The sequence below is a fragment of the Dryobates pubescens genome, chromosome 34, assembly GCF_014839835.1.
Source record: "Dryobates pubescens isolate bDryPub1 chromosome 34, bDryPub1.pri, whole genome shotgun sequence".
Lineage (NCBI taxonomy): Eukaryota > Metazoa > Chordata > Aves > Piciformes > Picidae > Dryobates > Dryobates pubescens.
The window spans coordinates 8,867,533-8,888,897 of NC_071645.1; the positions used below are offsets into that span (position 1 = coordinate 8,867,533).

Consider the following 21,365-nt stretch of genomic DNA (forward strand, 5'->3'; position numbering starts at 1 on the left):
TGTGCTCTGAGGACCAAAAGCACCTCAGATACTGGGTGATGAGTTCAGGCCCCAGGGAGCTCCTTGAGGGCAGCAGCAGCTCCTGCCCTCCTGGGCTGTTTCATTCTGTGTTGTGCTTTAAAGCCTGGGATGATCCATGGGAAGGAAGCATCTCCATATCCACACAGCTGGGGGCTGGAGAGTGACCCTGGGAGTGCTGCTGGGCAGCAAGGTCTGCATGGGGCAGCAGTGTGCCCTGGGGGCCAGGAAGGCCAAGGGGGTCCTGGGGGGCATTCAGAGTGTGGCCAGCAGGGGCAGGGAGCTTCTCCTCCCCCTCTGCTCTGCCCTGCTGAGACCTCCCCTGGGTGATTGCATCCAGCTCTGGGCTCCCCAGCTCAGGAGGGACAGGGAGCTGCTGCAGAGAGGCCAAGGGAGGCTGCAAGGCTGCTGAAGGGACTGCAGCACTGCCTGGGGAGGAGAGGCTGAGAGCCCTGGGGCTGCTCAGGCTGCAGAGGAGAAGGCTGAGAGGGATCTGATCAATGTCTCTCAAGAGCTGAGGGCTGGGGGTCAGGAGGGAGGGCACAGGGCCAGGCTCTGCTCAGCTGCACCCTGGCATAGGCCAAGGAGCAAGGGATGGAAACTGCAGCCCAGGAGGTTGCAGCTCAGCAGGAGGAGGAACTTCTGCCCTGGGAGGCTCCCAGAGGCCTGGAGCAGGCTGCCCAGAGAGGTTGTGGAGTCTCCTTCCCTGGAGCCTTCCCAGCCCTGCCTGGATGTGTTCTGTGTGACCTGGGCTGGACTCTGTGCTGCTGCTCTGGCAGCAGGGGGGACTCAAAGATCTCCAGAGGTCCTCTCCAACCCCTGACATCCTCTGAGCCTGGGGGAGCTGAGCTCTTTGGGGGCAGCCTGGGTGCTCTCAGTCCTTCCCTGGCAGAGGAGCTCTCAGGTGTGGCTGCAGGGGTGTGAAGCCAGCAGAGCTGCTTGAATCTGCTTGGCCATGCCAGGGTCTGGCACTAAATCAACATCTGAGTGCATCCTGCCTCAGAATTGCTGATGAGCTCAAGGGGAGTGTGCCAGGCTCTGGCTGCTCCGTGTGGCTCTGGCTCAGTTTCATCCTCCCCTGTGCAGGTTTCTCCCCAGCTTGGTGCCCTGCTGCCTTGTGCTGGCCTGGAGAGCCAAACAGCCTCTGGTTATTTTTAGGTCACTGCTCTGAATCTTTTACCTCAGATGGTAAAAACATGCCCAGGGTTGAGCCCTGCTCTGCAGGCTGCTCCCTGCCAGGCAGCCAGCCTGGAGCCATGGAGTTGTTTGCTTGGAAAAGACCTGGAGGATCCCTGAGTCCAATCATCATCTACCTCTGGCTGGTGCTCAGCCAGCTCCCTCAGCACCACATCTGCACAGCTTTGAAACCCCTCCAGGGATGGGCACTCCACCACTGCCCTGGGCAGCCTGGGCCAGGCCTTGGGAACCCTCAAGGGGAAGAAATTGTTCCTCATGGCCAACCTGAACCTCCCCTGGGGCAGCCTGAGGCCATTGCCTCTTGTCCTGTGCCTTGTTCCTGGGAGCAGAGCCCAAGCCCCACCTGGCTCCAGCCTCCTTGCAGGGAGCTGCAGAGAGCAAGGAGGTCTCCCTCAGCCTCCTCTGCTCCAGCCTCACCACCCCCAGCTCCCTCAGCTGCTCCTCCCCAGCCCTCTTCCCCAGACCCTTCCCCAGCTTCCTTGCCCTTCCCTGGCCCTGCTGCAGCCTCTCAAGGTGCTGCTGGGAGCCAGCAGCCCAGAGCTGAAGGCAGCACTGCAGGGGTGGCCTCAGCAGTGCCCAGCCCAGGGGCACAATCCCTGCCCTGCTCCTGCTGCCCACAGCATTGCTGCTGCAGGCCAGGCTGCTGGTGGCCTTCTTGCCCAGCTGGGCACCCCCTGGCTCCTCTGCAGCTGCTGGCACCCAGCACCCCCAGGGCCTTTGCTGCTGGGCCCTTTGCAGCCCCTCTGCCCCAGCCTGGAGCCTTGCTGGGGTTGTGGTGAGCCAAGGGCAGGACCCAGCCCTTGGCCTTGTTGAGCCTCATGCCCTTGGCCTTGGCTGCTCCCTGCAGCCTGCCCAGGTCCCTCTGCAGATCAATACTCACTCCCAATTGTCTGCTGTGGGTGCTGCTTGCCTGGCTCTTAGGTGCAGGTGTGGGAAGGGAAGATGGAACAAGGATTAAAGCCCTGTGAAATCTGCTTCCATCTCTGCAGGCTTCAGCCTCCCGTGTGGAGCAGGAGCTGCAGCAGCAGCAGCAGCAGAGGGCAGCCAAGCTGAGAGGCTTCCAGGGCCAGGTGAAGCAGAGGGTGAGGCAGCAGCTCCGGGAGAGAAGGAAGCAGCAGCTGCAGGAGTTGTGTGAAGCAGTAAGTCCCTGCTGCAGCAGGAGCCCTGTGGGAGCAGCTCCTCCACACCCAGCTGAGCTCAGGGGAAGGTGTGAGAAGGGCAGAGGGAAGCTCATGGTCCCAGCAGACCCCAGGCTGTGTGTCCCCTGTGTGCCCCTGGCTCACTGTGCTGCTGAAGGAGTTTCCAGCCCTTTGCCTCCTTATGGAGAGGTCCCTGGGCAGCAACAGAGCAGAGTCCTGGTGGCTTCTGGAGGGCTGCCTGGAGTTAAAGAGCAGCTGAGAGTGATGTTGGTGTCCCCATGGGGAAGCAAAGCTGCTCATGTCTGCTGTCCCCTCTCCAGCACAGCCCCAAGCCAGGCTGTCTCCACACTCACCTCACCCTGTGTGCTCCTTTCCCTTTGTCCTGCAAACCCTCTGAACAGACCAAACAGCAGCTGGGGAGGCCAGAAGGGAAGGTGCTGGGCTGGTTCCAGAACTTGGAAGGGTGGGAACTGGGGATGCCCTCACAGGACTCTGACATCACTCCATGGATGCCATCAGCTCCTTGTGCCCTTCTCAGCCCAAGGAATTGTCACCAAGCTGAGCCAGAGCAGCACTGAGTGATGGTTAGGGAGCAGTGCAGGGAGAAGCAGCTGGCAGTGCTGGGGGCCAAGGAGTTGGCCAGCAGCAGCAAGGTGGCCTGGGGGCCAAGAAGGCCAAGGCTGTGCTGGGGGCATGGAGAAGAGTGTGGGCAGCAGCAGGGCAAGGGAGGTTGTGCTGCCCCTCTGCCCTGCCCTGCTGAGGCCACCTCTGGAGCCCTGGGGGCAGTTGTGTGCTGCCCAGGGGCAGAGGGCCAGAGAAGTGCTGGAGAGAGGGCAGGGGAGGCTGGGAAGCTGCTGAGGGGCCTGGAGCAGCTCTGGCAGGAGCCAAGGCTGAGAGCCCTGGGGCTGAGAGCCTGCAGCAGAGCAGCCCCAGAGCAATGCTCAGCAATGCTCAGCAAGAGCTGAAGGGCCCCTGGGGGGCAAGAGGCTGGGGCCAGCCTCTGCTGAGTGGTGCCCAGGGCCAGGCCAAGGGGCAGTGGGCAGAGAGTGGAGCCCAGGAGGTTGGAGGGGAAGAGGAGGAGAAAGTTGTTTGTTGGGAGGCTGCTGGAGGCCTGGAGCAGGCTGCCCAGAGAGGTTGTGGAGTGCCCTGGTGTGGAGAGCTTCCAACCCCCCCTGGGCACTGTGCCCCTGGGCAGGCTGTTGGGGGTGCCCTGCTGGAGCAGGGGCTGGGCTGGAGGAGCTCCAGAGGTCCCTTCCCACCCCTCCATGCTGGGCTTCAGGGATCCATGGCTTTTTCACCCTGGCAGGTAGAGAGGGAGAGCACTGTGGCCATGCAGTACCCAGGCTCTGCGCTGCGCCTGACTGCCAGGACGGGACCCTGCCTGTGCCAGAGCCATCCTGCAGCCCTCATCTGTGGTCCTGGTGCCTGCACCACCCAGGCACAGCATCAGGGGAAGGTGCAGAGTGAGCCATTCCAGCAGCAAGCTGCTGAGGTGAGAAGTTTCCATCCCTGCTTCTTCAGTCATGGTTTGCAGTGGGGAACAGCCAAAGTTTGTCTTCCACCACACGTCCCTAATGATTTCTTTAGTGCTGAATGAAACACAACCCAAAAGGTGTCCCTCAGGGGCCCATGCTGAGACCAGTGCTGGTTAATGTCTTCATTAACAAGGCCACTGGGATGGAGTGACCCTCAGTGTGCAGGTGACACCTAGTTGTGTAGCATGGTTGAGGTACCTGAGGGACAGGATCCATGCATTCACCTGGAGAGGTGGAGCTGTGTGACCCTGGCCAAGCCACTCTCTATCATTGTCCTCCAGCCCTGGCTCCCTGCAGAGGTCCCAGGGGACTGAAACTGGCCAAGGTGGTCCCCAGCCACCAGAAGGCTTGGATGGAGGAACCTGGAAGCTCCAGGCCTGGCAGCCTGAGCTCAGTGCCAGGGAAAGTGATGGAGCAGATTATCCTGGGGGCAATAACTGCACCTGCAGGGTGGCCAAGGGCTCAGGCCCAGCCAGCAGGGATTCAGGCAGGGCAGGTCCTGCCTGACCAACCTGAGCTCCTTCCATGCCCAGGGGACTCCTGGGGGATGTGGGGCAGGCTGTGGATGAACTCTGCCTGGACTGCAGCAAGGCCTTGGCCACCATCCCCCACAGCCACCTCCTGGCCAAGCTGTCAGCCCCTGGCTGGGGCAGCAGCTCTCTGAGCTGGGTTAGGAACTGGCTGGAGGCTGAGCCCAGAGAGTGGTGGTGAATGGTGCCACAGCCAGCTGGCAGCCAGGCACCAGTGGTGTGCCCCAGGGAGCAGTGCTGGGCCCTGTGCTCTTTAACATCTTCATTGATGATCTGGATGAGGCATTGAGTCAGTCAGCAGCAAGTTTGCAGCTGACACCAAGCTGGGAGCAGAGGTTGGTCAGTTAGAGGGCAGAAGGGCTCTGCAGAGGGACCTTGACCAACTGGACAGATGGGCAGAGGCCAACAGGATGGCATTGAACAAGTCCCAGTGCCAGGGGCTGCACTTTGGCCACAGCAACCCCATGCAGTGCTGCAGGCTGGGGGCAGAGTGGCTGAGAGCAGCCAGGCAGAGGGGGACCTGGGGGGAGTGGTGGAGAGCAGCTGAACAGGAGGCAGCAGTGTGCCCAGGGGGCCAAGAAGGCCAAGGGCATCCTGGCCTGCATCAGGCAGAGTGTGGCCAGCAGGAGCAGGGAAGTCCTTGTGCCCTGTGCTCAGCACTGCTGAGGCCACCCCTGGAGTCCTGTGTCCAGCTCTGGGCTGCTCAGCTCAAGAAGGACATTGAGAGACTTGAAGGTGTCCAGAGAAGGGCAAGGAGGCTGGGGAGGGGTCTGGAGCACAGCCCTGGGAGGAGAGGCTGAGGGAGCTGGGGTTGCTTAGCCTGCAGAAGAGGAGGCTCAGGGGAGACCTTCTTGCTCTCTGCAACTGCCTGAAGGGAGGTTGGAGCCAGGTGGGGGTTGGGCTCTTCTGCCAGGCAGCCAGCAGCAGAACAAGAGGACACAGTCTCAAGCTGTGCCAGGGGAGGTTCAGGCTGGAGGTGAGGAGAAAGTTCTTCCCAGAGAGAGTTGTTAGCCATTGGGATGTGCTGCCCAGGGAGGTGGTGGAGTCCCTGTGCCTGGAGGTGTTCCAGAGGGGATTGGATGTGGCCCTTGGAGCCATGGTCTAGTCGTGAGGTCTACCGAGACAGGTTGGACTCGATGATCCTTGGGGTCTCTTCCAACCTTAGTGATACTGTGAGACTGTGATACCCTCCTGAGCTTCAATGAGGCCAAGGGCAAGGTCCTGCAGCTGCCTCAGGACATCCCCAGGGCCAGCCCAGGCTGGGGCTGAGGAGAAGGCCTTGGGGGTGCTGGGGGTGCAGAGCTGGCCAGGAGCCGGCACCCAGCGCTGCCAGCCCAGCCCCAGCCTGGCCTGGGCTGAGCCCCAGCAGGGTGGGCAGCAGGGGCAGGGAGGGGATTCTGCCCCTCTGCTGGGCTCTGCTCACCCCCCCTGCAGGGCTGGGGCAGCTCTGGAGCCCTCAGCACAGCACAGGCAGGGAGCTGGGGCAGCAGGGCCAGAGGAGGCCACAGCAGTGCTGGCAGGGCTGGAAGCCCTCTGCTGGGAGCCAGGCTGAGAGAGTTGGCCTTGGGCAGCCTGCAGAGGAGAAGGCTCCAGGGACACCTTCTGGTGGCCTCCCAGCACCTGAAGCAAGCTGGGCACAGAGGTTGGAGCAGGGCCTGTTGGGCCAGGCCAAGGGGGGATGGTTGGGAAGGCAAAGAGGGAGCTTGAGAGGGGAGAGAAGGAGAAATGGCTGAGCCTGAGGCTGGGGAGAGCCTGGCCCAGGCTGCCCAGAGAGGTGGAGCTGCCCCATGGCTGGCAGCAGGGCAGCTCAGGTTGGTTGGGGCTGGGAGCAGCCTGCTGTGCTTGGGGATGTCCCTGGGGGCTGCAGGGGGCTGCCCTGGAGGAGCTTTGGGGGGTCCCTTCCCACTCAAACCAGTCTCTATCATTCCCTATGTTCCTACTCCTCCCCAGCTCTCATCAGACCCTCACAGGGCAGGAAATGCCTGCTTGGAGGATGCTGTGCAGGCTCTGGTGTGAGCTGACCCTGCCCGTGTGGGGGTTGGCCCTGGATGAGCTTTCAGGTCTCTTCCAACCCTGACAATTCTGTGCCCGACGCTTGGAATTACAGGGCGGGGGCCGCTGGGTGGCGCCGGCGAGGGGCCGCTAGGGGGCGCCAGCGAGGAGCCGCTGGGTGGTGCTGGCGGATGGCCGCTAGGGGGAGCCAGCGAGGGGCCGCTGGGTGGTGCCTGCGAGGGGCCGCTAGGGGGAGCCAGCGAGGAGCCGCTGGGTGGTGCCGGCGGGCGGCCGCTAGGGGGAGCCAGCGAGGAGCCGCTGGGTGGTGCCTGCGAGGGGCCGCTAGGGGGAGCCAGCGAGGAGCCGCTGGGTGGTGCCTGCGAGGGGCCGCTAGGGGGCGCCAGCGAGGAGCCGCTGGGTGGTGCTGGCGGGCGGCCGCTAGGGGGCGCCAGCGAGGAGCCGCGGGGTGGTGCCGGCGGGCGGCCGCTAGGGGGCGCCAGCTCCTCGCAGCTGGTGTCCTGCAGCGCAGGGCCGCCGGAGCCCCGCAGCCTGGGCAGTGCCTGAGGCTGCTCTGCGGCGCGGTGCTGCTCCTGCTTTGGCCTTCTCTACAGCGGGGATCGCCCCCCGGGAGCCGGAGTCACCCCAGCTGGAGTCTGCCTTGGGTTGGAGAGCCCTTGCTGGCTGGAGCCGGCAGGCAGGATGTGAGGCTTGTGGCATCTCAGCAAGGTGGTTTGGGAGCAGATGAGCTGCAGCCAAGCCCTGCACCGTGCCTGGGTTGGGATTTGAGTGCCTTGGGGCAGTTGGGAAAGACTCCCTGGGGGCAGGTGGCTTTATAGCTCTTGGTGTTGAGTCACACTCCTGAGAGGAAGCCACTTGTTGGAGCTGGCTGCATTAGGAGAGGGCATCTGTGCAGCTCAGCCTCTTTGCACAGCCCTCCGGAGAGCAGCCAGTGACCTCCTGCCTTGGCTTTGTTCTCCCTCTGTGGCAGCTCAGCAGAACCACGAAGCAAGCCCGGCTCAGGCTGGCCTCCTGCAGAACCATCCCCCCAGGACTGGGTCCCCCCAAGCTGCCTGGTGCTGTCTGGAGGCAAGAGGTGAGCTGGGGGTGCCTGGGGGAGGGTAGTAGGAATGACCTGGTCACTCTTGAACTTCTGGCTCCAGTTAGCAAACCCAAAGAGAAACAAACTTGGGCTGTCATGACCCAAAATGGTTGGACAGTGATAGGATAAGAGATGGCCCCAAGCTCCCAGGGGAGGTTCAGGTTGGCCATGAGGAACAATTTCTTCCCCTTGAGGATTGTCCAGGCCTGGCCCAGGCTGCCCAGGGCAGAGGTGCAGTCCCCATCCCTGGGGATGTGGTGCTGAGGGCCATGGTTTAGCACCACACTGGCAGAGGTAGATGAGGGTCATTGAGTCCAACCACCAAGGTCTTTTCCAAGCAGATGATTCCATGGTGCAGGAGGGAGGTGGCAGTGTGCCAGGGCAGCTGTCATGGTTCAGTGGTGACCTGGCAGTGCTCCATGACCTGCACAATGATTTTGGTGGCCCAAGGGCTCTGCCCCTCTGTTCTTGCTGCCTTTTGGAGCAGGCAGCAGGATTCAGTGGGTGCAGAGAGCTCTGTGTTCAGACCTGGAGCAGGGGACAAGGGCTGACAAAAGACTTCAAGGCTGAGGTTGGCATCTGGGTGCTGGGGAGGAGCACAATGAGCAGCCCTCCCCTCAGGTGCCTTCAGCAGCTCCTTCCCTTCCAGCAGCCCTCCCCTCAGGTGCCTTCAGCAGCTCCTTCCCTTCCAGCAGCCCTCCCCTCAGGTGCCTTCAGCAGCTCCTTCCCTTCCAGCAGCCCTCCCCTCAGGTGCCTTCAGCAGCTCCTTCCCTTCCAGCAGCCCTCCCCTCAGGTGCCTTCAGCAGCTCCTTCCCTTCCAGCAGCCCTCCCCTCAGGTGCCTTCAGCAGCTCCTTCCCTTCCAGCAGCCCTGGGTTTGGGTGGGTGGCAAAGATCTGGAGAGTTTCCCTCCCCCAAGGCTGGCTTCTGGTGGAGAATTGTTGGCACTCTGTTTGTCTTGAAGGAGCCCCCTCAGGAGGTCAGCCCCAGTGCCTCCTCTTGTGCTGCTGCCTTTTGTGCTGCTGTTGTCACCCTGGGTTTCAGGAGCAGCTTTGTGTGGCAGCCTCCTGCTGCTTTCTTTGCCAGCACCTTCCTTCAGCTGAGGTGCTGGGGCCATGCTGGAGGGCACCAGCAGCAGCCCAGCCTGGTGGTTTGATTTTCCTCTCCCAGAGCCAGGTTCCTGCCTGTCTTGCAGTTCTTCATTCCCATCTCTCTCTTGGGTTCATGAAGGGTGAAGCAGGTCTGGCTGCTCCCTGGAGCATACCTTTCACAGGGGCTGCTCCTGCGCTTCCTCCTGCGCCTGCTGCCTGATTTATGCTCAAGGAAGTCAGCTCAGCCAGCAGGGCTGGCAGGGAGGCTGCACTCACAGCCTCAGCCTCCTCTTTGTCTCTCTCCTGTGCTCCAGCACCTTCGTGGGAGTCCTCCAGTGCTCAGAGCAAGGTGGAGTGGTTCACCCCATGGCTCCTAGCAGCACAAAGGCCTGGGCATGATTGATGCAGCCACTGCCCCTGCGAGCCAGGGGGCCACAGGAAGCAGCCAGGGCTGCGTGGGAGCAGTGAGAAACAAGGCTGGCAGGGAGCTGGGAAGGATCAGGGCCATGCTCCCACCTGAGCTTTGCAGCAGCTCTGTGGGATGAAGGATTTCACAGCTTCCCCTGGCACTTTATTCCAGGAGGAATATCTTGCTGGGGTGCTCTGCTCTCTCTTGCCTCAAGCCTGGTCCCTGGTCTCCACAGCCTGCTGGGTGGGCAGAGGTAGCCCAGACCCTTCCTTCTTCCATCAGCAGGTTGGTAGTGGAGCTGGCAAGCAGAGCCCACCTGGTTCTGCTTCTGTGTGGGGAGCTCCTCAGCCTGGGTTGGTTTTTAACCTCCTCCCATGTCACAGCTGTCCTCTAGCAGCTGTTTGCTTACCCAAGCCTGGATGAGGCCCTGTGGAACCAAGGTGTCTGCTGCTGCACTTGGCCTGAGGCCTCTTTCTTCTGTTGCAGGAGGCACTCAGCCCAGCCAAACAGGACTTGCTCTTGACAGGTTGATGCTGGTTGCTGTTTGTCTTCTTTTCTTGCAGCTGAAGGGCAGTTTGCAAGCTGATTCCCTCTTGTCTGCCCCAAGTCAGACAGTTAACCAACTCTTGGGACTGAGTTCTTCAGGATCTCCTTTCTCCCTCTTTTGGGCCCTTTCCTGACAGTCTGAACCCCCACAGGTTCCTGGAGATGGCTGCTAGCAGCTCCAGCTCCTGGCAGGAGCCTAAGGCAGGTCCTGCCTGCTGAAAGCCCTCAGCTCCTGGCACTAATCCTACTTCTCCCCAAGGTTCTGCTTCTGTTGGCTCACAGCATCCTGAGCATTGATGCCCAAAAGCAAAGAGCCCTTCCTGGGGTCTGCCCCTGGTGCTAAAGCCTGACCTTGATCTCCTGTTGTCCTCCTGGCACTTGGGTGCTGGCTTTTTTCTGTCCCTTGTGCTCCTCTTGTCTCCTGCAGAGCTCCTTTGCAATCTGACCCTGCTCCACCTGCCCCCAAGCAGGGATGTGGGCACAGGGAGAGCTTGGGGCCTGGCTAGGGCTGCCCCACTCCAAGCTGCTTCTCCTGCTCTGGCAGTTTGCATTGACTCAAAGGAACTGCTGCTTCCTCAGGCCTCCTGTCTGCAGTTTGCTGCTTCTTTCCCCTCCTCTAGAGCTGCATTCCCTGTGAGCAGGGATCCATGGTCTCTGCTCTTCCTCTCTCCCAGGAACTTCTTTTCAGGTCAAAAACATCCAAAGAGTTTCTCTCCTGCTTTCCCAAGCAGATACTGAGCTGGTATCACATGGGAATGAGAGTTGATAGGTAGCTGCAGAGGAGCCAGGGGGTGCCCAGCTGGGCAAGAAGACCACCAGCAGCCTGGCCTGCAGCAGCAATGCTGTGGGCAGCAGGAGCAGGGCAGGGATTGTGCCCCTGGGCTGGGCACTGCTGAGGCCACCCCTGCAGTGCTGCCTTCAGCTCTGGGCTGCTGGCTCCCAGCAGCACCTTGAGAGGCTGCAGCAGGGCCAGGGAAGGGCAAGGAAGCTGGGGAAGGGTCTGGGGAAGAGGGCTGGGGAGGAGCAGCTGAGGGAGCTGGGGGTGGTGAGGCTGGAGCAGAGGAGGCTGAGGGAGACCTCCTTGCTCTCTGCAGCTCCCTGCAAGGAGGCTGGAGCCAGGTGGGGCCTGGGCTCTGCTCCCAAGGCACAGGAGAAGAGGAAATGGCCTCAGGTTGCCCCAGGGGAGGTTCAGCTTGGCCATGAGGAACAATTTCTTTTCCTTGAGAGTTGTCCAGGCCTGGCCCAGGCTGCCCAGGGCAGAGGTAGAGTCTCCATCCTGGAGGGGTTTCAAAGCTGGTGCTGAGGGCTGTGCCATGGTGGTGCTGGGCTCATGGTTGGGCTCCATGATCTCCAAGATCTTTTCCACCCAACCAAGGCTGTCTCTCCATCACCTCCCTGCTGTGCCAGGTGACCTTCCTCACACAGCAGCATGGCCCCAGGAGGGCAGCCCCACACTCTTCTCCCCAGAGCTGCTGGGCTTTATTCTGCAGCTTCTTTTCCTTCTCCCTCCAGGGCTTCAGAGCAACCCTGGAGAGCAGCAGCAGCTCTGCCCAGCATCCCTTGGGGCACCACAGCAGCTCTCCCATGCTGCCACAGCAGGGCAGATGGAACCATTCCAGTGCTTCTCAAACAAGTCCATGTTCAGACAAGCTCTGCTACCCTCCATCCTTCCACCCCCTTGAGGGATCCCTGCCCTACTCCTCTGTCCTCCTGCTGGTCCATCCTCTGCCAGCAGTGCTCCTTTTCCCTTCCCAGCCTGCTCAGGGGACAGCAAGGCAGGGGAGGGGAAAAAATCCTGGCTCTGGGCTTGCTTCTGGCACTTGTAGCTTCCAGTTTGTAGGAAACAATCTGCTGCCTCTCACAACATTGCTCATTGCCTCTGGGGAGCCTGCCAGGGAGCCACCACCCCCAGCTCCCCCACCCTGCAAAGCAGCTCCTGGAGCTTCTTCCCTTCCCTTCCCTTCCCTTCCCTTCCCTTCCCTTCCCTTCCCTTCCCTTCCCTTCCCTTCCCTTCCCTTCCCTTCCCTTCCCTTCCCTTCCCTTCCCTTCCCTTCCCTTCCCTTCCCTTCCCTTCCCTTCCCTTCCCTTCCCTTCCCTTCCCTTCCCTTCCCTTCCCGTCCCTTCCCTTCCCTTCCCTTCCCTTCCCTTCCCTTCCCTTCCCTTCCCTTCCCTTCCCTTCCCTTCCCTTCCCTTCCCTTCCCTTCCCTTCCCCACCTCTGTCCCACTGCCAGGATGTGCTCAGGAATGAACTGAATTTGGGTGTTCTGATTCCTGTGCACAGGGCAGGGAGAAGCTGCTGGCAAGCAGCTGCAAGCAGAAGCAGCTGGCAGTGCTGGGGGACAAGGAGTTGGCCAGCAGCAGCAAGGTGGCCTGGGGGCCAAGAAGGCCAAGGCTGTGCTGGGGGCATGGAGAAGAGTGTGGGCAGCAGCAGGGCAAGGGAGGTTGTGCTGCCCCTCTGCCCTGCCCTGCTGAGGCCACCTCTGGAGCCCTGGGGGCAGTTGTGTGCTGCCCAGGGGCAGAGGGCCAGAGAAGTGCTGGAGAGAGGGCAGGGGAGGCTGGGAAGCTGCTGAGGGGCCTGGAGCAGCTCTGGCAGGAGCCAAGGCTGAGAACCCTGGGGCTGAGAGCCTGCAGCAGAGCAGCCCCAGAGCAATGCTCAGCAAGAGCTGAAGGGCCCCTGGGGGGCAAAAGGCTGGGGCCAGCCTCTGCTGAGTGGTGCCCAGGGCCAGGCCAAGGGGCAGTGGGCAGAGAGTGGAGCCCAGGAGGTTGGAGGGGAAGAGGAGGAGAAAGTTGTTTGTTGGGAGGGTGCTGGAGGCCTGGAGCAGGCTGCCCAGAGAGGTTGTGGAGTGTCCTTCTGTGCTGTCATTCCAAACCCACCTGGATGATCTCCAGAGGTCTCTTCCAACCCCTGTCACTGTGGTGCTGCTCAGCAGATCTCAGCTGGCTTGATGGGAGAAGCCCCCTGGGATCCAAGGAGCCTGGATTTGCCCTTGGCACCAGAGCAGCCCTGTTTGAGTTCCACATTTCCACCCTTCTGCAGAGCCCAGAGCCTTGTGAGACCCCTGCAGAAGATGAGGGCAAGGAGCTGCTTCTGGCAGGCCACCAGGATCCCCCAGCTGGGCTGCAGGAGCAGGGCCCAGCCCTGCCCAAGCCAGAGGATGACTTCTACATCAAAGTCGAGTTTCTAAAGGTGAGCTTGGCACAGGGCTGGGCAGCTGCTGCCCAGGGCTGCAGGAGGTTGGGCTCTGGGCTGCTGGTGGTGCAGGGCAGCTGCCCCCAGCCCTGGTCACTGCTGTGGTCAAGAGAGGCTGGAGAGCAGCACCCCAGAGGAGATTGGCAGCTCCCCCTGTGCTGCTCTCCCCTTGCAGCTGGGGCTGCAGGAGAGGATTTATTTGTGCCTGCCTTGTGACCCCCTGGCTGAAACCTGAGACCCAGCCTGGGCAGCTCCACAGCCTGTGCCCACTGCCCTGCCTGGAGCCAGGGGGAAGAGCTGTGGGTAGAGCTTCCAGGGAGGTGATTGTGCCCCTGGGCTGGGCACTGCTGAGGCCACCCCTGGAGTGCTGCCTTCAGCTCTGGGCTGCTGGCTCCCAGCAGCACCTTGAGAGGCTGCAGCAGGGCCAGGGAAGGGCAAGGAAGCTGGGGAAGGGTCTGGGGAAGAGGGCTGGGGAGGAGCAGCTGAGGGAGCTGGGGGTGGTGAGGCTGGAGCAGAGGAGGCTGAGGGAGACCTCCTTGCTCTCTGCAGCTCCCTGCAAGGAGGCTGGAGCCAGGTGGGGCTTGGGCTCTGCTCCCAGGAACAAGGGACAGGACAAGAGGCAATGGCCATTGGGATGTGCTGCCCAGGGAGGTGGTGGAGTTCCTGTCCCTGGAGGGGTTCAAGAGGGGATTGGATGTGGCACTTGGAGCCATGGTTTGGTTGTCAGGAGGTGTTGGGTGACAGCTTGGACTTGGTGAGCTCTGAGGTCTTTTCTAACCTTGTTGATTCTATGATCCTATGACAAGAGGAAATGTCCTCAGGTTGCCCCAGGGGAGGTTTAGCTTGGCCATGAGGAACAATTCCTTCTCTTAAAGAGCTGGCCTGGCCTGGCCCAGGCTGCCCAGGGCAGCGGTGCAGTCCCCAGCCCTGGAGGGGTTTCAAAGCCCTGGAGCTGTGGTGCTGAGGGGCAGTCTTGGCAGAGTTAGAGGAGGGCTGGACTGGGTGATCTGAAAGGGCTTCCACCCCGAAGAGCTGTGATCAAATCAGCTGCAGACCTCCTCCAAAGAGACAAAGCAAAGCTGTGCTGCCGCCGGCTGTGGCACTCCCATGGCTCAGGCTGGTGGAGCACCTCCCCTGGAGGCAGGGGGATCCTCCTGCCTGGCAGCACCCAGCTGATGGCTCATGGGTCCCAGAGCCCGGCAGCACCCCGCTGATGAGTTTATCGATCCCTCTTTTGTTTCCAGGCCGCCTCGGGGGGTGGGACCGTCCCTGATTGCCTGCAGTTAGCAAACGCTTGGCCGCGGCCGCAGCCTCTGCCCAGCCTGGGCTGAGCCCAGCCGGGAGCAGCAAACCTGCTCGGCAGCCACGGAGCAGGGGGAGGGAGGTGGAGAGGTCTGCTCGGAGGCTTTGGCTGCGAGCTCCCTGGATGCTCTTGGTGTTTGCATTGCCATTTGCATCATTGTTTGGTGTTCTCCTGCTTCAGGACCTTCCTGGTGGGAGCTCTGGGGAGGGGAGGTAGGAATCCATGCTTAAAGCAGCCCCAGAGCTCCTCCAAGGGTGTCTCTAGAAGGGGTTTGGCAAAGCTCTGCTGCCCAGGCTCATGAGTGGAGATGTCACTTGTGTCTGTGCTGTCTGCAGCCAGAATGTGGAGGACTGTGGGGCTCCCATGTGGAGGACCACAGGGATCCTGTGCAGAGGACTCCCTTCCAGCAAGGAGTCTTTCAATGAGGGAAGGTTAGAACCCTGCCCATGACGATGCTGATGCCACCCTCTGACATTCTCTTCCAGTTGTGTGATGGCTCAGTGAGGGACTCCAGCTCACCTGAACCCCCCCAGAAGCCCCACACCCATTGCCACACTCCTCTTGTGCTCTGGGCTGGTGTAGACCAAGAGGAGACCAAGAAGCAGGTTTGTCCACTGGAGCCAAGCCCTCACTGTCCCACCTCCTGCAGGAGGGGATGCTGCTGATAAGGAGCCTCACTAGCAGCTCTCATGCACAAAGCAGCTGTGAAGTGAGGTGTTTGGTGGTGTCTCAGGCTCTTTGGAAGTCCATCATGACTGTAAGTGCAACCATTCTGGGCTCCTTCCTCAACCCCTGGGGTGTGAGTGAGGGCTGGAGGAGAAACAGGCTCCCCTGTGCCTGGCAGAGCAAGGCCCTGACTGCTGCAGTGCAGGGAGAGGGAGAGGCTGCCAGGAATGCTTCAGAGGAGCAAAACCTACTGCATGTGAGGCTGGGAATGTAAAGGTCCCACCCTGGCAGCAGCTCCCAGGCATCAGGATGGTGCCTTCCAGGCCTGCTGCTGAGTGCCTGATTCCCCAGGCTGAGGCTGATCCAGGAGGATGTTCCTCTTGGATGCCTGCTGCTGCTGTGCAGGTGAGCACCTCCCTTGTGCTCAGCTTTCCTGCAGCTCCCAGTGCTGAGCCTCAGGGTTTGCAGGGAATTGCTGCTTTGCTGTTGTGCACTTTTCCATCAGGCTGATGCAGAGCAGCTCCTGGACAGTGTGAGAGGCAGCTGGGGCTCCTCAGGCTGCTCTTTCCCTTGGCACTTCCCTGTGTCCCTCAGGTTTTATCTCCTTGGCTCTGATCCACCCCAGATAACACTTTACAGCTCTTTCTTCCTCATGGGTTTTTTCCATCCTGCCTGGATGATCTCTCCTGCTCTGCTCTGGCCAAGGTGGCCAAACTCAGCCCCAAAGCTCTTGGTGCTGGTGAGGACAGAGCTACACCTTCAGCCCTCTGCCTGGCTGTGTGCAGACTGGTGCCACACAGATGGCAGCTCCTGGGGGCAGCTTGGCTCAGGAGGTTTCCTCCCTCTTGCTGCAGTGGTGGAGCTGAGCCCAAGCCCAGACACTCAGCCTCTTCATGTGTGGGACTTGTTCCCTGCAGGGCTCTGGGGTTTGCCCCAGCCATGGTTTTCCCACCTCTGTGGTTGTCCTGCATGTTGCTGGGGCCAGCTTGGTCTTGCAGCTCCATTTGCTTTGGGAGATCCAGGGCCCAGTGAAGCACCAGCCCCTAGGTGGGAACTTGTAGGGCACTGTGGGCTGAGGTAGGAAGCAGCTTTTTTACCACCAGGAAAGCAGGAGTCAGGAGTTTGCCAGGTGGCAGAGCTTCCATCCATGGGGAAGACTGTCCCCAAAGGCCTGCAGGGACAGGAGCAGAGGCAATGGTTTGGGATGAGAGCAGAGCAGATTGGGATTGGAGGTGAGGAACAAGTTCTGCAGCAGGAGGCTGCTGGAGCACTGCAGCAGGCTGCCCAGGGAGGTGGTTGAGGCTCCAGCCCTGGAGCTCTTGCAGGTGAGGCTGGAGAGGGCTGTGGGCAGCCTGCTGCAGTGGGGATGTCCCTGCTGCCTGCAGGGGCTGCAGTGGGTGAGCTCTGGAGGTCCCTTCCAGCCCAGCCCAAGCTGTGACTCAGTCCAGCTGAGGAGTGCTGCTGTTTAGCTTTGAGGTGTCTTGGTCCTCCTCTCCTGGCAAACCATCTCCAGCTCCCCAGCCCTGGGGAGTTTGAGCATCTCCTGGGGAAGGAGGGATGTCTGTAGAGATCAGCCAGGGTGCCAGTCCCAGATGCCCTCTCAGGGCTGCCTCCTCTTGCCCTCAGCGCCGGCGCCAGCAGCTGCGGCACCGCAGCCTCCTGAGGAGCATCGAGCGCCAGCAGGTGAGGGAGCAGCAGAGGCAGCAGCAGAGGCAGAGGAGAGTCACTCAGTGAGTATCTGTGGGGCTCAGTGCCCAATCTGCTCACCCTGGGGTGGGATTTGTTCAACCAACCCCCCAGGAGAAACCCTTGGGACACGTCACAGCCTTCAGAGCTGCTTCCCTGCCCTGCTCTGAGTCCTTGTGCAGCCTGGGCAGGAGCTGGGAGCCGGAGCCCTGGGAGCAAAGTGGCTCCTGGAAGCCATCCAAGCTCCTGTGCTACTTGTTTGGAAACTTGGGTGAGAGGTCACATTGTCATTGTCACTAAACTGATCTTATCTCTGGGCTTTTTGATATCAAACCCTTCACCCTGGAAGCTGTAAATGTGTGCAGTGTAATAAAATGAGCTCTTGTTGTTCTCACCTGCTGCCTGTCAGGGGGGCCTGGGGGAGCTCTGCCACTTCTCACCAATATGGGAAAGAGGCTTTGGATTATTTTCCTCTCTGTGCTGCTTGGAGACAGAATGATGGAGCTCCAGCACCATCTTGGTGGGAACAGCTCAGGCAGGGTTTTCATGGCTGCTTTTGGGACAGAAGTTGCCCAGTCTGGAGGGAAGCTGCTCCAGGCCCCCTTCCTGACATTTAACTTGGCACTCAGGAGCCCTGGAGACCTTTTCCTGCCCTGCAAGTGCTGGCGAGGCCCCAGGGCCTGCTGAGCTGCTGCACCATCCCTTTATTGCATGTTTATGTTACCCCCAGGTGCCAGGGTGCTGCTGGAGCTGCTGGTGCCTGGGAGCAGAGGCAGGAGAAGGGCTGGTTGGTAATTACTTGGTGTAAAGGCCTTGTCCTGGTTTCTATAGCCCAGGGTTTATGGTGGGGTTGTTAAAGGCTCCTTTGCCACTCCACTGACAATAACTCTGGAGTGCAGAACCTGAGGGGAGCAGCCTGGCTCCCTCTGGGGTTTGATCTCCTCCTCAAAGGAGCCACATCCAGAAAGTCCTCTTAGAGGATGCTTTCTCCTCCTGGTTTCCACCCAGCCTTGGTTTGATGTTGTGGTTTCCAAGTGCCTCTTGGCAACCATCAGCACACAGCGAGTCAGCAGCTGTTGGCCAAGGGGACACAAGGAGCCTGGGGTGTGACACAGCCCAGATACCACTGAGGGACACCTGGGAACCTTGAGGAAAGGTGGCACGAAGCTGGGTGGCTGTGTTGAGCTGCTGGAGGGTTGGAGGCTCTGCAGAGGGACCTGGGCAGGCTGCAGGGAGCAGCCAAGGCCAAGGGCATGAGGCTCAACAAGGCCAAGGGCTGGGTCCTGCCCTTGGCTCACCACAACCCCAGCAAGGCTCCAGGCTGGGCCAGAGGGGCTGCAAAGGGCCCAGCAGCAAAGGCCCTGGGGGTGCTGGGTGCCAGCAGCTGCAGAGGAGCCAGGGGGTGCCCAGCTGGGCAAGAAGGCCACCAGCAGCCTGGCCTGCAGCAGCAATGCTGTGGGCAGCAGGAGCAGGGCAGGGATTGTGCCCCTGGGCTGGGCACTGCTGAGGCCACCCCTGCAGTGCTGCCTTCAGCTCTGGGCTGCTGGCTCCCAGCAGCAGCTTGAGAGGCTGCAGCAGGGCCAGGGAAGGGCAAGGAAGCTGGGGAAGGGTCTGGGGAAGAGGGCTGGGGAGGAGCAGCTGAGGGTGCTGGGGGTGGTGAGGCTGGAGCAGAGGAGGCTGAGGGAGACCTCCTTGCTCTCTGCAGCTCCCTGCAAGGAGGCTGGAGCCAGGTGGGGCTTGGGCTCTGCTCCCAGGGAACAAGGCACAGGAGAAGAGGAAATGGCCTCAGGCTGCCCCAGGGGAGGTTCAGGTTGGACATGAGGAACAATTTTTTTCCCCTTGAGACTTGTCTTGGCCTGGCCCAGGCTGCCCAGGGCAGTGGTGGAGTCCTCATCCCTGGAGGGGTTTCCAAGAGGCAGAGCTGTGGTGCTGAGGGCCATGGCTCAGCCCCAGCCTTGGGAGGGTTAGAGAAGGGTTGGACTTGATCTTAGAACAATTTCAGTTGGAGAAGACCTTTACAGTTCTATGCAGTCAAGGGAGATTTGCTTCCAGATGCCTCTCAAAGTTTATTGTGGAGTAGCTGTGGGATCCTTGGAGCTTCTCTGCTGTGCTCCAGCCAGGTTCCACTCCCCATCCTGCAGCTGCCCATAACCAGCAGTCAGGAGTGGGGAAGCTGAGCTGCTGAGCCTTGCTGTCGGATCTAAAAGAGCTCAGGCACCACTCTTGGGCTTGGAAGGGCAGAGGAGCAGCTCCTGTGGGTGCACTTCCTACCAGGAGTGTGTCTGACTGTGATGAGGGAGGGAACCGGATGGTGAGGGCCACAGGAGTGAGGAAAGTGGAGGCTGAGGGCAGGAGAACCTTCACAGGCTGGTGGCTGCATACAGGGGAAAGGAAGGGGGTTTGGGAAGCATGTTTGTCCATTTCGTGTTTCAGTCTGCAAGAAAATTGATGGTGAGCAGCTGCTGGCAGCCTTTGGGTGAAGCAGCAGCATCTGGATCCCCTTGGCCTCAGCCTACAGCCTGGGGTGGGGAAGCTCCTCCAAGCATCTCTGTGCCCACAGGATTAAGAGCAAGAAGGAGAAGCAGCGCTGGGTGGAGGAGCAGAGGCTGATGCAGATGGCTGAGCAGAGAGAGCCCTCCCCAGGTGAGGCCTCTGAAAGCTTGGCCCAGCTTGAACTGGAGGAGAGGAGAGTGGAGAAGGCTGAGGGGAAGGAGCAGCGGCACAAGGAGCGCCTGAGGTACAGCCTCGTCCCCTCCCGCTGTGCAGGGCCAGCCCTTGGTGGCAGTGCTGAACAGCTTCTCCCTCCCAGGTACCTTGAAGCTCTGAGAGCCCAGCTGAGGGAGAAGATGAAACTGTGTCACATTGACCTGCCCCCCCTGTGCTCCTGTGGCTCCAGCTTCTGGGACTCCCACCCAGACTCCTGTGCCAACAACTGCATCTTCTACAAGAACCACAAAGGTAGGAGCTCCTGCAAGGGAGGCACCTGGGGCTGGGTCCCTGCTTGGTCAGGGAGAAAGCAAAGCTGAGGAGATGTTCCCATGGCCCTGGACCACTGTGCTGAGACATTCCAACAACAAGTCAGGAGCTCTTCTGCCTGTTCCTAGCCCAGCCTCTCCCTCTGGCCCTTCTGGTGGCTTCGTGGCAAAGCACCAGCCTAGAGAGTGTCTTAATGCAGTGGTGGAGAGCCCTGAGGAGAGGGTTGGGCTTGATGGATCTTAAAGGTCTTTCCCAGCCCAAATTATCCCAGGAGTCAGAAACAGGCTCCTTAGGGGCACAGAGATATTGAATCTTCTCTGAGGTCTGGTCTTTTCCAGCCTGAGTGACTCCATCATGCTGCTGGCAGGCCCCAGGGGGGTGGGAATGGTCCTTGTTGGGAGGTGGAGTGCTCTGTCTTGAGCCCAGCTAGGCTGAACACCTGGGAGTCAGCGTTCAGGGGAAGACAACAGCTCGTGAGGGGCTTTATAGAAGACCTTTGGACAAGCAGATGGGAGTCCCCCAGCACCTCTCTGTGCCCTGAAGCCTCCCTCCTCTCTCCCTGCTTTACACTAAACCACTGAACCCAGGCCCAGTTTGGGGCCCTCAGTGACACTCACGCCCCTAATGCCCCATCCGTGTCCCCTCCTGCCCAGCCTACCGCCGTGCCCTGCGCTCCCTCCTCTCGTCCTGCCAGCCCCAGGGGAGGAGCTCCTGTGCCCTGCCGCCGCTGCGGGACCTGGCTGCTGCCTGCGGGAAGCGTCCGGGAGGGGCTGGCCGCCAGCCCTCGTCCCCTCCTCTACCTCAGCCGTTGCTGTAAGGGGGGAGCAGGGCCGGGCCGTGTCCTGTCTGCTCCTGCCTGGCCTCCCTCCATCCTGCAGGATCACCCCTTTGCTGCTCAGCTCCGAGCTGCCCCGCTCCTGCGCCCTGCCCGTGGCTCGGGGGGGAGGAGCCCTTTGCCCTGCGGGGCTGGTGGCAGGCAGGCAGCTGGGCTTTGGGTGCTGAGCTGAGGAATAAACTTTTCCAGGGCTGTTTGAGTCATCTGGAGTGTGAGAGGAGGAGGGATGAGGTGCTCAGGGTCAGTAGAGTTTGAGGGTTTGAACCTCTTCCTTCCCCCTCCCTTCTTTCGAGTCACGACCCGGAGCCAGGTATTTATTGCTCCTTCACTTTCTCCTGGGTGAGGGCTTCTCCTCCAGGAGCATCCACCCAGCTCTGCCCCCGGCCCCTGCTCCCGCAGCCTCCCTCTGCTCTGGGAGGGAGCTTTTTTTATGAGGAAAACCCTGGATGTAATCTCGGGGCGAGTTCCCTCCCCCCCATCGCAGGGCTGCCCGGCCCAGGAGCTCCAGCAGCCCAGTTCCCTGCGCCTGGGCGGTGCTGCCCCCTGCTCACCTCTCTCACCCTCCCACCACCAATATTAACCGCGGCAGGAAGGGCGGGCGGCCGAGCGTGCCCGATGGTCCCTGCTCCCTCCCTTCCCATCCCGCTGGGCACTGAGCAAAGCCGCGACCCCGGGGCCGGGGGCTGGTCCCCGGCTGCCGCTGGCAATCATTCACCGGCACCGGCGCACCGCCGCCGCTGGCCGCTGGCCGCTGCCGGCCGCTGTTCATTAACCGCCGCTTGCGCAAGGGGCAGGCGCCCCGCACCCAGCCTTGCATCCCCCTGCTGCGGGGATGGCTCTGCGAAGGGCAGGATCCGACCCGCGAGGTTTTGCAGGGAAGCAAAAGGCCAAATGTGTTTCCTAACTGGTTTCTGGGCTGGGGCAGCTGGGGACAAGCGATTCCTTGGCAGGTCCCCAAGGCCGTGCTCAGGCCCCGGGCTCCCCATTTCCAGCTCTCCAGACGGGCCGCGGCAGCTCCCGGGAGCTGGCTGGGGAATGCTGATCAAGGAACGTTTAAGGAAGGAGCATTCCAAAGGAATGATGATGGCTAAGTGGAGCCATGGCTGCTCCCTCACCCCCTCACTCCCCAGCTCCCTGTGAATAACCCCAGATCCC

General features: G+C 61.2%; 1 protein-coding gene across 1 annotated transcript; it reads left to right on the top strand.

Annotated features, from left to right (window-relative positions):
- The first annotated feature begins 3,684 nt into the window (after positions 1 to 3,684).
- CCDC15 (coiled-coil domain containing 15) lies at positions 3,685 to 20,293 on the top strand. Its single transcript, XM_054176023.1, has 9 exons — positions 3,685 to 3,817; positions 6,527 to 6,924; positions 7,343 to 7,504; positions 12,592 to 12,741; positions 14,533 to 14,652; positions 16,340 to 16,443; positions 18,960 to 19,136; positions 19,209 to 19,357; positions 20,029 to 20,293. The coding sequence occupies exons 1-9, from the start codon at positions 3,685 to 3,687 to the stop codon at positions 20,190 to 20,192; spliced, it is 1,557 nt and encodes a 518-aa protein (XP_054031998.1). The 3' UTR covers positions 20,193 to 20,293.
- Positions 20,294 to 21,365: the final 1,072 nt, after the last annotated feature.

Bases quoted from the DNA above. Each gene is read 5' to 3' on its own strand.
- CCDC15 (XM_054176023.1), top strand. From the start codon at position 3,685: ATGCAGTACCCAGGCTCTGCGCTGCGCCTGACTGCCAGGACGGGACCC. The intron at 6,925-7,342 runs GTGTCCTGCAGC...CTCTTTGCACAG, and splicing joins GCGCCAGCTCCTCGCAGCTG to CCCTCCGGAGAGCAGCCAGT. The intron at 19,137-19,208 runs GTACAGCCTCGT...TCTCCCTCCCAG, and splicing joins CGGCACAAGGAGCGCCTGAG to GTACCTTGAAGCTCTGAGAG.